Raw genomic sequence first — 11,208 nt, 5'->3', positions numbered from 1 at the left:
CAGCGTGTTCCGCCTGCCCCAAGCACGCGCCCGCCGCGCCGAGGGGGCCCGGCGCGCGCCGCCCTCCGCCGTCCCGCCGAGGCAGGATGCGGCCCCGGCGCTCCGGCCCCCCAGCCCGGGCTGCCGTCGGGGAAATTCCCCGGCCGCCGCCGTCGCTGTGAAACCCCGGCGGGGAAGGCGAAGGAGGCCGTCGGCCGAGCGCCCGCCCGGGGCGGGGGGGCTCCGGGGCCGAGCCGGCGGCGGGCAGCCGCCTTCCCCTCCGCCGAGCTGCGGGGCCCTCGCCTCGGCCCGGCCGGCGGGCCCGTGGCCCACGCGCGCCCGCTCGCCTGCCCGCGCCCCTCAGCCCCGGCCGGGATTTTTGGCCGGAGGGCGCCGAGAAGGCCGGGGGGCGGCCGAGGCAGGGCGAGCGCTGGCCTCCGAGCGCTGCCGGCGGCGGAGGAAGTGAGCGGCGGGGCCCGGTGCCCCGGGGGGGGGGGGAGCCACGCTGAGTCAGCAGCTCCGGGGGCGGCCGTCCCCCGCCGGCGGGCTCCGGCCCGCGCCAAAACTCCCCGGGGGCGAGAGTTGCGGGACTTCCTGGGGCCGCGGCAGAGCCTCCCGCCGCCGCCGCCGAGCCTGTCGCGGTCAGCTCCGCGCCCGCCCGGGGGCTGCATGGCGGCGAGCGCTCGGCCTGCGCTGCCCCTGCCCGGACCCCTGCCCGGACCCCTGCCTGCCGCCCGCATGCCTCCGCCCGATCTCCGCTTCCTGAGGCCGCCGGACGCGTCGCCTCTGCCCAGGTAAGTCCCCCTGCAAGGCTTAGGCTGCCCTTTGGCACCCCACGCCGCGTCCCCACCCGGAGAGATTTTGGCTGGCGTTGCAGCGCCCTGAAGGCTCCCGGGGCAGACAGTCCCCGTGCCGGCTGCGACGGCACCCGCTGCCCCGCTGCTCGCCCGCCGTCGCGGTGCCGCGCCGGCCCCGGGGAGCCCTGGCTCCTTCGGCGGCACCTTGGGGCGCCTTTGCCCCCGCCGCCGCCCGGGGAGCGGCGCTCGCCGGGGGTTTAACTGCTCCGGGGTCTGAATTGCGAAATGGGAAGTGCTGGGGGCGGGGGGGGATACATTCGTTTTGGTTGTGCCGGTCGAAACGTCTCGCTCGCGCGCTGCGGCGGCCGGCTCCGTTCTGCAAATGACGGAGGCGCTTTTGGTAAAGCGGAGGGGTTTTACTGTGAGAAAGGAGGTCTTTTGCAGAGCGAAAAACGTCATTTCGGCGCAAAGACGTCTCAGAGAGAGAGAGAGAGACAGAGAGAGAGGAGGTTCATTTTGAAAGGGCAGCGAGGAAACGCTGGGGACTTTCTAAAAATCCCCGCCGCCCTCTCCTCCCGGCTGCTCAGCCCTGCTAGCCAGGCTTGCCGCAACTCGCAGGTTATTTCAGGCCCGCTGAACGTGACGCTTGCCCTGCTGACGGCAGACAGCCATCACCGGGCGCGTTTGCCCGTGCGCCCCGCTAGGGAAACTGAGGCAGGGAGCGTCCCGGCGCGGTTCCCCGCCCCGGGCCGTGGCCGAGCCGGCGGTAAGCGCTGCCCTGCGGTTCCCAGCACTTGGCCCGGCCCTGACTCACGTTGAGCCCCGTCTCTCCCCCGCGCGGAGCTGCTTGTGCGTGGGCGGCCGCGTCTCGCAGGGAGGCGTCAGCGTGGGAGCCCGGGGGTGCTTGCGTGGCCCTGCGTCACAGGAGGCCACAGACGTACCCCGGGCTTTGTTTTGCCCGTTGCGGCAGCGCTGACGGAGGTTGGAAGTGCCGGGGGCAGTGACCTTACCCGAGCTGGGGCAACTCCAGTGGGAACAAGGTTGTGGGGCCAGATCTGCTCCAAGGTCAGACTCACTCTCTCGTCCCCTGACCCGAGCGGCCTTTCAAAGCACAGGTCTAGCATGAGTGGGGCCCTCTGAATCTCCAGCTCTGCAACCACACCATCCGCCCTTCCATCCATCACTGATCCACCCACCACCCATCCATCCATCCATCCATCCACCGCTCACCCATCCATCCATCCATCCACCACCCGTCCATCCATCCACCCACCACCCATCCGTCCGTCTATCCACCACCCATCCACCCATCCATCCATCCATCCACCGCTCATCCATCCATCCATCCATCCACCACCCACCCATCCATCCATCCACCACCCATCCATCCATCCATCCACCACCCACCCATCCATCCATCCATCCACCGCTCACCCATCCATCCATCCATCCACCACCCGTCCATCCATCCACCCACCACCCATCCGTCCGTCTATCCACCACCCATCCACCCATCCATCCATCCACCGCTCATCCATCCATCCATCCATCCACCACCCACCCATCCATCCATCCATCCGCCCATCACCTATCCATCCACTCACCCACCCATCCACCCATCCATGGGCAGGACAGACCAATGCCTGGAGCAGAGATGGAGGCAGGGGGAAGCGTTCCCCTGGCTGTGATCGGCGCTGGGTTTCGAGCCGGTTATGGGCAGGGTCCCCGCAGCTCCCGGCCAAGGGAGATCCTCAGGCTCGGGGAGAGCTCCCTGATGCCCGGCTCCCTGGGTCAGAGGAACCCCTCGCTCCCAACATCGCAGCAAAGCCGTGCGGGCATTGCTTCTCCCTGCAAGATCTTCAGACAGCCAGAACGGCTCAGGCCAGGAGCTGCCCTGCGTCACAGCCACGTGCCTTTTAGCAGCCAGTTCCCCACCGTTGCCCGACTCCCACGAGCTCTTCCACCCGCGTGTCGCCCTTGGCACTCGCAGCGCTCTGCGGGTGCCTACACCTGTAAACGCTGCACCTGCGAGTCAGTCTTTCGGCTGCACGGCACCCTGGGTGCTCGCCGGTCTTCGAAAATGCAAGCGTCCTGCATGCCCTCCTGTGCGCTCTCCCCCCCGGCAAGATCTGGGACCTGCAGAGTCAACCCCAAATTCTCCCAAGGATCTGACCACATCAGTCTTTCCACCACCTTGAAATGCTCCTGGTCCCGGGCTGAGCGAGCGCTCAGCACCTGCCCCTCTAATGAAGTCGCTAAGTGCTTCCAAAACTGCGCTTTCCCGTCGTGTCCTGACTCTCAAGGTCTGGGCGGGCTGCCGCAGCCCGGGCAGCAGCGCAGAGACGAACCGGTGACTTGAAGTAACGTTTTGCATCTGGACAGCGCTGAGATGCTTTTGCCATGCCGGCACCACCTCGCCACCCCTTCCAAGGGCAGGTTTAAAAGCGGCTGGGAAACGACGACAGCCCTTAGAAAGGCCGACAGTTCCTCCCTGCTGCTAACCCCGGCGCGGGGAGGTGCAGGCAGCCAGCGGGAGGCTGCCCTTGGGGCCGAGGTTTCGGAGCAACCTGAGGGCGCAGGTGGGGACCCGGCGCCTGGTTGAGCGCTTGCCCTGGCGGCCTGTCACGCGGGACGCGGGAGAGCGTTTTTTGCCGTCTCACAGAAACGCTTATCAACACGAAGCGTATAGCCAGAGGTGCTTCCGCGCTGGGAAGGTCCAGCCGCGCGTAGGCTTAGCGTGCTGTAGAGTGCAAAATATAACTGCGTTAAACATGCCTTTAGCAAAGCGCGCCCGCCTGCCCGAGCCCCGGCCGGGACACGTCACCCTCTTTGTCGCCCGTCCCCGTGGCCCGGCCAGCCTCCAGCCCTCTGCAGCAGCTCCCGCCGCGGCAAACCCTCTCTTGCCAAGCCGCTCGGAGATGAAGGGAGGTTTAGGGAAGGGGGGAACCACGTTAGACGTCTGATCCTCCATAATCAGCTCTTCCCTGGCCTGAGCCATGCTGGCGGCACCTGAAGCGACGCTGCGATCTGGCCCCAGCAGCTTCTCGCTCACCAAAGGCCGCTGGCAGCTCCCTCGGCGCGCAGGGCTAGAGGCGCTCGCCGCTGGGGGAAGCGGGGAGCCCGGGGCGGGGGGGACGGGGACGCGCGCGAGCCGCCCCGCTCGCCAGCCGCCCGGTACCCCCCGACCAAGAGACCTTTCCACCCTGCCGGACTTTTCCCACCCACCTCCTGGGGTCTTGGGGGAAAAACCAACCTCTGCAAAAGCCATCAGTTTTGCTGGGAAGGAGGTGTGGGGGGGGGGGATTTCTACACTGCGTTTCTGGGCGGGGGCGGGCTGCCCTTCGCGCCCCCGCGCGCCGACGGGCTCCTTGCTCCCCCGGCCGTCCCTTCGCCCGCTCGCTCTTTCTTTCTTTGCTTGTCCCGTGTCAGGGTTTCCTGCCGCCGGGGCCGGCGCTTCCTGCGCTGACATCCTGCTTCCTGGCCCCGGCGCGCACCTCGGGGGGCAGCCGTGGGGCCCGGCCCGGCCCAGGCAGCCCCCCGGCCCGGCCCGGCCCGGCCCGGGCTCGGCTGCTCTTCCCTGCAAGCCAGCAGGGAAGACTTTCTCCGCGGGGCGCCTCGCGCGCCGCCCCGGCGCGGGGGCAAGGCTCCCGGGAGCTCGCCGGCCGGCCGGCCGCGCCGCTCGGCCCCGGCCCGCTCACGCTGCCATCGGGCGGCCTCACCCTTTCGTTTCTCTTTCGAAAGGCGGCCGAGGAGGAACGCGGGGCGCCGGGGCAGCGGGGCGGTCCCCGGTGGCACCCACGTCCCGCTGCGGTGGCCCGCCGGCGTGACCCGGCCCCGGCGGCAAGGCGCCCCGCGTCCCCGCGGCGGCCAGAGCGGTCGGGCCGCGTGGCTCCGGGCCGCGGCGTGCGGGCACGGACGCTCTCACCGTCACGGCTGCAGGCGCGCCGGGCGGTTAAATTCCCCTCCAAAACCCCTTTCAATGAAAAGCCTTATGCAAATCTGGCCCATGCAAATTGGACTTCCTAACGACTTCCCCGCCGCCGCCGCCGCCGCCGCCGTGGAGGCTACATAACCCCAGCCCGCTGCCGGCGAAGGCTGGCGGCCGGGCTGGGCGAAGGCAGCGGCCGCAGGGCGGGCTGGCCGTGCCAAGCTTGGCCGCCTTGCGACCCTCCGATGGCGATGCCCGGGTAAGATGAGAGCCCTTTTCTGCCCTTGAAAGTGCTTTTTCACGGGGAGGGACAGCCCCGGAGAAGGGCAGCTGCCGTAGCGCGGTGCAGCATGGCGCCGGGCCCGCCGGAGAGCCTGGCCGCGGGTCTGCCCGGACGCCGCGCGCGCGGCGCCATGCTGCCGGCGGTCGGGCTTTTTGCTCTCCCTTGACGTCTGTCCCGCCTGGTCCCCCCCCGCCGCAGGGAGCAGGTCCCCAGCGCCCTCAGCGAGCCCCCCGGCCTCGACAGGGCTGACTCCGAGGAGATCGTCACCTACATCTCCGAGGGCATGACCGTGACCTCGGCCGACGAGGAGAAGCTGCAGCTGCTGAACAAGAACACGGAGCTCCGGCGCATCAACAAGGAGGTGAGCGGCGCCCGCGGCCCGCCGGGGCCGAGCGTCGGGGACGGCCGGGCCCGGAGGGCAGCTGGGGCTCGCGCACCCACGCCTGGACGCTCACACTGCTGCAGCCAGGGTGGAGGGACGCGTTCGTGCCGTGGAGGACCCCCCCCCCAGGCCCTCTCTCTCTCCTGGGCAGCCCCTGAGCCGCCGATCCCATGGCCACGACAGGGGGTCCCCGTGGGCAAGGACCTGAGACCTTCCTGAGGAGAAGCCCAAAGCTTTGCCTGGGCGGCAGGTTTTGCAACGGGGAGCCGGGGCCGCCAGTCTCGCTCCAGAGCCCTGACGTGCCAGGACAGCCCCAGGGAAAATGCTCAATACGGCCTTGTCCCAGGGCTCAACGCCATGGCGCAAAGGGATGAGCTCTTCCTCGTGTCCTCGGGGCTGCTCTGACCTCCTTGGTCCCTGTGGGAAGGGGCACGCGGCCCCCCCTGCTCACTGCTACCTCCCCGCTCTCCCCCAGCTCATGAAGCTCAACCAGGAGTGGGACCAGATCTACCACACCACCACGCTGGGGCTGCAGCAGAAGGTGCGGGCCCTGCAGCAGGAGATGCTGACCCTCAGGCAGCAGATGGAGAGGCTCACCATGAAGCTGGACCACGAGCAGGTGCGTGAGGTGCATGCCCGGCCCCGGGGCGGCTGGGTCCCAGATGGAGCCGTGAGTGCACGGTGCCCCAGGCCCTGCACAGCCTGGCCCTGGGGCCCTCCCAGCAACGATGGGTGCAGGGTGCCGTCGTCCCCCAGCCCAACCCTGGGGTGCTCGGCCGTGAAGTCTTGGCTCTCCACCAAGGCTCTTGTCCTTCCTAGCTGAGCCCTGCTCCAGCCAGAGTACCCCAAATCAGAGCCATTGCACAGGGGAGAAGCCTGGTGGCCCGGTGCTTGACGGTTCCCTTGAGCTGCTGCGTGCTAGGGAGACCGATCTCAGTCCCAGAGCACCCCGTTTCCTTGCCTGCTTTCATTCTTCAGTGAAATGAATTTACCAGGCCTCTGCTGAGCCGTGGGAGTGGGGCGTAAAGCCTGGGTCAGATTTTAAGCCTGCTCTACCCACTTCCACTTCTGAATTTCCCAGGGTGGGTGGAAGCGCTGCTCACCGCAAAGCACTCCCAAGCGGGGAACAGAGCTCTTGGGAGACCCAAAGTCAAAGCCCGCAGAAAGAAGCATCCCCACGCGTTGCAACGGCAGATTGCAAAGCCCCGCATGAAGCAGGGCAGCCTGCTCGGCCCCGTTTTGCACGCGGGGAGCCTGGAGCGTCGCTGCGGCCCCATCTCAGCAGCACCCCCCCTTTCAGAGCAAGAGGGAATACTACGAACAAACCCTGATCCAGGAGCTGAAGAAGAACCAGCACCTGCAGGAGTACGTGCGGCAGCTGGAAGGCAACCAGCACCACGGCCAGGATGGCCGGCCCTCGGCGGTGAGTGGCCCAGGCGGGACCGCGGGTCGTCGAGAGTGGCAGCGGGACGGTCCCGCTCAGCCGCGGCGCTGGGCTGCGCTTGTGACCCACCTCCAAACCTCGTCCTCAGAGCCGCGAGGCGCTGGGCTCCGGGCCCCGGGAGGAGCGCGCGGATGCCCCGTTCCTGCTGCCCACAGAAGGCTGGAGGGAGTATTCCCCGAGGAAGCAGGGCGCCAGCAGAGCGAGCGCGCCGGGCAGCGAGAGCCGCGGGCCCTGGGCGGGCAGGCACTTCACCGGGGCGGGCAGCAGCCCAGACCCTGACCAGGAGGTGACCGACCTGAAGGACCAGCTGGAAGCCCTGAAGTGCCAGGTGACCTTGCGCTGGTGACGGGGAGCTCTGGGGAGGGAAAGGTGGGAGGAAAGCGGAGCTTGTGGCAGGCATTTGGCCACGCGAACGTGTTGCACCACCCGGCTGCCCCGAGCCTGTGCACACCCGAGCGGCCTTCATTTAGCGTGAAGGTCCCCCCAACCCTGACCCCCCACCTCGTGCCGAGGGAGGGAGCCTCCGAAAGCCTCGGTGCCCTGCCGAGGGGAGCCAGAGCAGCGGCCGACGCTCCTCATCCCGCTTTTGCAGACGGAAATTTATGAGGCCGATTACAGGACAGAGCACAAAGACCGCGAGCGCATCAAAGCCGAAAACGAGAAGCTGCGGAAGAAGGAGGAGGAGATGAGGCAGCAGATGGTGCTGCTGCAGGAGCAGGTGAGCGGCCGTGCCCCGGCCGGCCCGTGCGCAGCTCACTCAGGCGCCGCGCGCCGAGCCCGCGACCGTCGAAGGACCCCTGGGCCAGCCCTGCCGTTGCTGTGCCGCGGAAACGCCTGTCCTTGGCCCCAGCCCCGGTCTCCTCGCGCCCTTAGGCGGTTGCAGCTCTGGGTGGATCTCGTTTGCTTAAGAGCACAGCAAAGGCATCAACTGTCCCGTGGGCGCTGCAGCCCGCTCGCCCAGGCGTTGCTGGAGCTGGCTCCTAGCTGCTGCGCCATAAAACGCTCCAGAGGTGTGGGAGGACCGTGAGACTCGCTGGCTCGGGCGGCAGAGCCCGCAGCTCCCAGCGCCGCAGACCCGGCGTGGCGGGGAGGGGACGCGCCGGGGCGGCTCGTCAGCCCCCAGCCCTCGCTGCTGAGCCGCGCGGGAAAAGCCGCAGCCTGCCTGTCCTCGGCAGGGGATCTGGGTGGGAAGACGTGGTCCCAGCCCCGGCCCCCCCGCAGCACCAGCTGGCTGCTCCGGATCCGAGAGCCGCCTCTCTCTCAAGTTTGCACTGCCCGCGCTGAGCAGGGGGAGCAGAAATACTGCCCTTCCTGGTCTTTTGCAGGGAAGGAGCCCCAGGGGAAACAGCACAGTCCAGGTTTCAAGGCCGTGCAGGCTACAGCGCAGGTTGTCACCGCCTTGTAGCTCCAGGTCCCTGAAACCACCTTGCACCCTCCTGTCGCTCTGCTCTTTCTCACAGCTGAAGATCTTTGAGGATGACTTCAAGAAAGAAAGGTCAGATAAGCAGCTACTCCAGCGCCTCCTGAAGAGCAAATCTACCCCCAAGGAGCCCGTCCTGGTCCATCGCTGCAACAGCCACGAGAAGGCAGCGCCGCCTGCCTCTTCCACCCCCAGCAGTGCTTCGGGCCCCAGGCGGGCCGGCTGCGGCCGGCACTGCGAGAAGCCCAGGCGCAAGCAAGGCGAATGCGCTAGACATTCGGAAGCCCAGATCCCCGCTTTCGGCAGAGACTACTAGGAACGAAAGACCTGGACTCCCCCCCCTTGCCTTTCATCCTTCGTCACGCCCTCTCCCACGCCAGCAGCCAGGTGGATGCAGGATCCCGGACCCAGGACTGAGGAGCCCTGCTGGCCCACTGCCTGTGGGCAACCCTCCTCGGGAATTTCTCAGTCAGGGCTGCCTTGGTTAGCACCAAGACTGCCTGCTGACTCAAGGTCCAACCCAGCAGAGCAGAACTTACTTCATCTCCTCCATAATCTCTCCTTCACTTTTTCAAGGCCCGGATGCAAGAGCAGAAGGTTTGAGTCTTTCTGGCTTGGAGCGCACCTCCTTTGCCTTGGTCTAACCTGCCTTTTCCCTCTGGAAAGCCCAGGGTCTGTAAAAAGAAAGCCAGCAGGGAAGGTGCCTGGGCCCACGGGCCGTGCCGGTGCCAGGGAAGGGCTTTGCCGCTCGCGCGGCCGCTGGGGACTTTCGCTACGCTGCTGCTGACCAGCCCCGGCTCCAGCAGCATCTCTTTGCGCTGCTATTGCTCCCGCAGAGGGGCTCTCATTCAAGCACTTGGAGGCTTTGGCTCCCCTCTCTCTCCAGGCTGGAACTGGGGAGGGAAGGGCAGGGGTCAAATTCAGATTTATTTATTTATGTTAAGCCATTTTCTTGGCTTTCTGTTGAGCTGAGACTTTCTACAAGCAATTGAATTTAAAAAAAAACCTAACAAAATGAATGACCTGTTTTTTTCTGCTTGTAAGATGCCAGTGAGACGTAGAGGCAGTAACCTGTCCTTTTCTTCATGAAAGAGGAAGGGCATTTGATCCAGAAACTTACTTACCTACAGATACTAAGAGCAGCCAAGGTCTCCCTGTTCATCAAAGCTAGGACCAGGTCTCTGAGGCTTCAGCATGGCCAGGAAGGCATAGGCAAGATGTGCAAGTAGCTTTCTTAGCAGATTAGTGAAGGACTGGGTTAGCTCCTCCAGGATAGGGACACCCTGCTGATGGCAGTGGCAAAAAATAAGGGCAGACACCTTTGCCAGGAATCGCTGGGGGCAGAGCTGACTCGCTCCCAGGGAAAATGCCTTTCTCTAATTTTCTTCAATTACGGGAACTTAACGGATGGCAGAGTGAATTTCTTCATCCTAGTTTCTCCAGCCTTGCCCAATACCACAGTGGTAGCAGGAGGTGCCACCCAGCAACCCCCTTGGCCTCGGAAGGGGCCTCGGGGCTGCGCCAACCCATTTGCGGGCACCCAAAGGACTGGACCAAATGAGCAGCTGCAGCCTAGAGCTGGAAGTCCTAAATAGCCTCTCCAAGGTTTCTAACTGAGAAGTTGTACCAACCAGCCTTCCCCTGACACGTGCTGATAGCTAAGGCGACCTGGGCAGAGGTTACTCAGCAGCAGTGGAAGAATTTCACACTGCTGCTCGGATGTGTCTGACCTGCTGGTTTGGGGGAACACCTCCCACCAGCCCAAGCGTCCAGCAGCCACAGTGCTGCAGGCAGGCTGAGCGAGCAGAGCACAGGCACCCAGGCTCAGAGACAGAGGCACCACAAACCCAACCTCCCAGCAAAAGGCCAGAGCAAGCAAAGCCTATCTACACTCCGGCTGACAGGTCCTTTGAGTTCAGCAGTAGTATCGGGCTCATTAAACCACCGGGAGATCTAGTCACAAGACGAAGGGGGGAGGTCTCACTATGCAGTCGGCTTTTAGGCTCAAAGAGGAAGTCTCTGAACAAGGAAGCGTCATTGATTTTGGCACCAAGATCAAATCCCAGCCTGCAGTGAGCAGGAGCAGCCTTCAACGGCAGGGCAGGGCTGATGCCAAGGAGCCTCTCCCAGCGCAGAGTCAGCCATCTGCTGATATACCCCATTTTTCAGCCGGTGTCAGTGAGTTCGTATTGACATTTTAATATTGTATTCTCCCATGTTGCTCCATGTAACAGCAGCCTTAGCTTTTTAGCTACCTCCTGTAAGACTAAATGTTATTGGAGACTTTGTTAGAAGTATGCTTTTTTTCCTTACAGCTATCTCCTGGGCTTTGAGTTTCCCTCAAAAGGCCTCTCACTTTTGCTTTTTGGCAAGTGACGTGACCCACTCAAAACCATGCAGCAGGACAGCAGTAAAGGCAGAAACAAGCACAGTTCCTTTGCCAGCATCAAGTGCAGTTGTGCTCTCTCCAAAGGGACCCTTGCAAAACCTTCAGTCTTTACTCCAGTGTACTGCCAGGAAAAGGGGAGGGCTGGGCACGGGAAAAAGGAACAGTGGAGAGGTATTTGAGAACTCATGAACAATGCGCTGATTGGCACTGAAGGCCAGAAGCAACCCTGAAGTCTGTCATCCAGCAGAACGTAGGCCAGAAATATCTGCCCAACTAGGAAAACAGTGGAAGTTGTTCTTACCTGCCACGGGAGCAGAGGAAAAAAAGTCAAAGCACCCCAAGAATGGGTGTGTTTTGTTGTTCACTCGCTATCCTGAGGCAAGGAACTGTGTGTTTAGTAGGACTAGATCTCCTCCATTTAGTCATTAAACGGAGTGCACTAGTTCTATACCTCTACCTTCAAGGCTAACCACAGACATGACCATTGATTATATATATCAAAGTAAAACCCACAGGGGATTTTGGCAATACATCATCCTACCTTTCCCCTCCTATGATGAGTCTGATCTCCCACCATCGGGCGTCT

The 11,208-nt window shown here is 64.3% G+C and overlaps 1 protein-coding gene across 2 annotated transcripts; it reads left to right on the top strand.

Moving 5' to 3' along the window:
* Positions 1 to 499: 499 nt before the first annotated feature.
* LOC104137798 (TNFAIP3-interacting protein 1-like) lies at positions 500 to 10,664 on the top strand. Of its 2 annotated transcripts, none has more exons than XM_068957746.1 (7): positions 500 to 773; positions 5,186 to 5,348; positions 5,845 to 5,988; positions 6,670 to 6,792; positions 6,902 to 7,141; positions 7,406 to 7,531; positions 8,274 to 10,527. In XM_068957746.1, the coding sequence occupies exons 1-7, from the start codon at positions 649 to 651 to the stop codon at positions 8,547 to 8,549; spliced, it is 1,197 nt and encodes a 398-aa protein (XP_068813847.1). In that variant the 5' UTR covers positions 500 to 648; the 3' UTR covers positions 8,550 to 10,527. The 2 variants fall into 2 exon arrangements, with proteins under 2 accessions (XP_068813847.1, XP_068813848.1); XM_068957747.1 differs by lacking the exon at positions 500 to 773 and adding an exon at positions 4,749 to 4,963 and having other exon boundaries at positions 8,274 to 10,664.
* Positions 10,665 to 11,208: the final 544 nt, after the last annotated feature.

Source organism: Struthio camelus, chromosome 11, assembly GCF_040807025.1.
Source record: "Struthio camelus isolate bStrCam1 chromosome 11, bStrCam1.hap1, whole genome shotgun sequence".
Lineage (NCBI taxonomy): Eukaryota > Metazoa > Chordata > Aves > Struthioniformes > Struthionidae > Struthio > Struthio camelus.
Note: the sequence above shows the minus strand (reverse complement) of the source record. Positions and strands in the feature narration are given on the sequence as shown.

Coding starts and splice junctions, on each gene's coding strand:
- LOC104137798 (XM_068957746.1), top strand. CDS start 649: ATGGCGGCGAGCGCTCGGCCTGCGCTGCCCCTGCCCGGACCCCTGCCC. Junction 774..5,185: donor GACGCGTCGCCTCTGCCCAG/GTAAGTCCCCCT, acceptor CCCCCGCCGCAG/GGAGCAGGTCCCCAGCGCCC. Junction 5,349..5,844: donor TCCGGCGCATCAACAAGGAG/GTGAGCGGCGCC, acceptor GCTCTCCCCCAG/CTCATGAAGCTCAACCAGGA.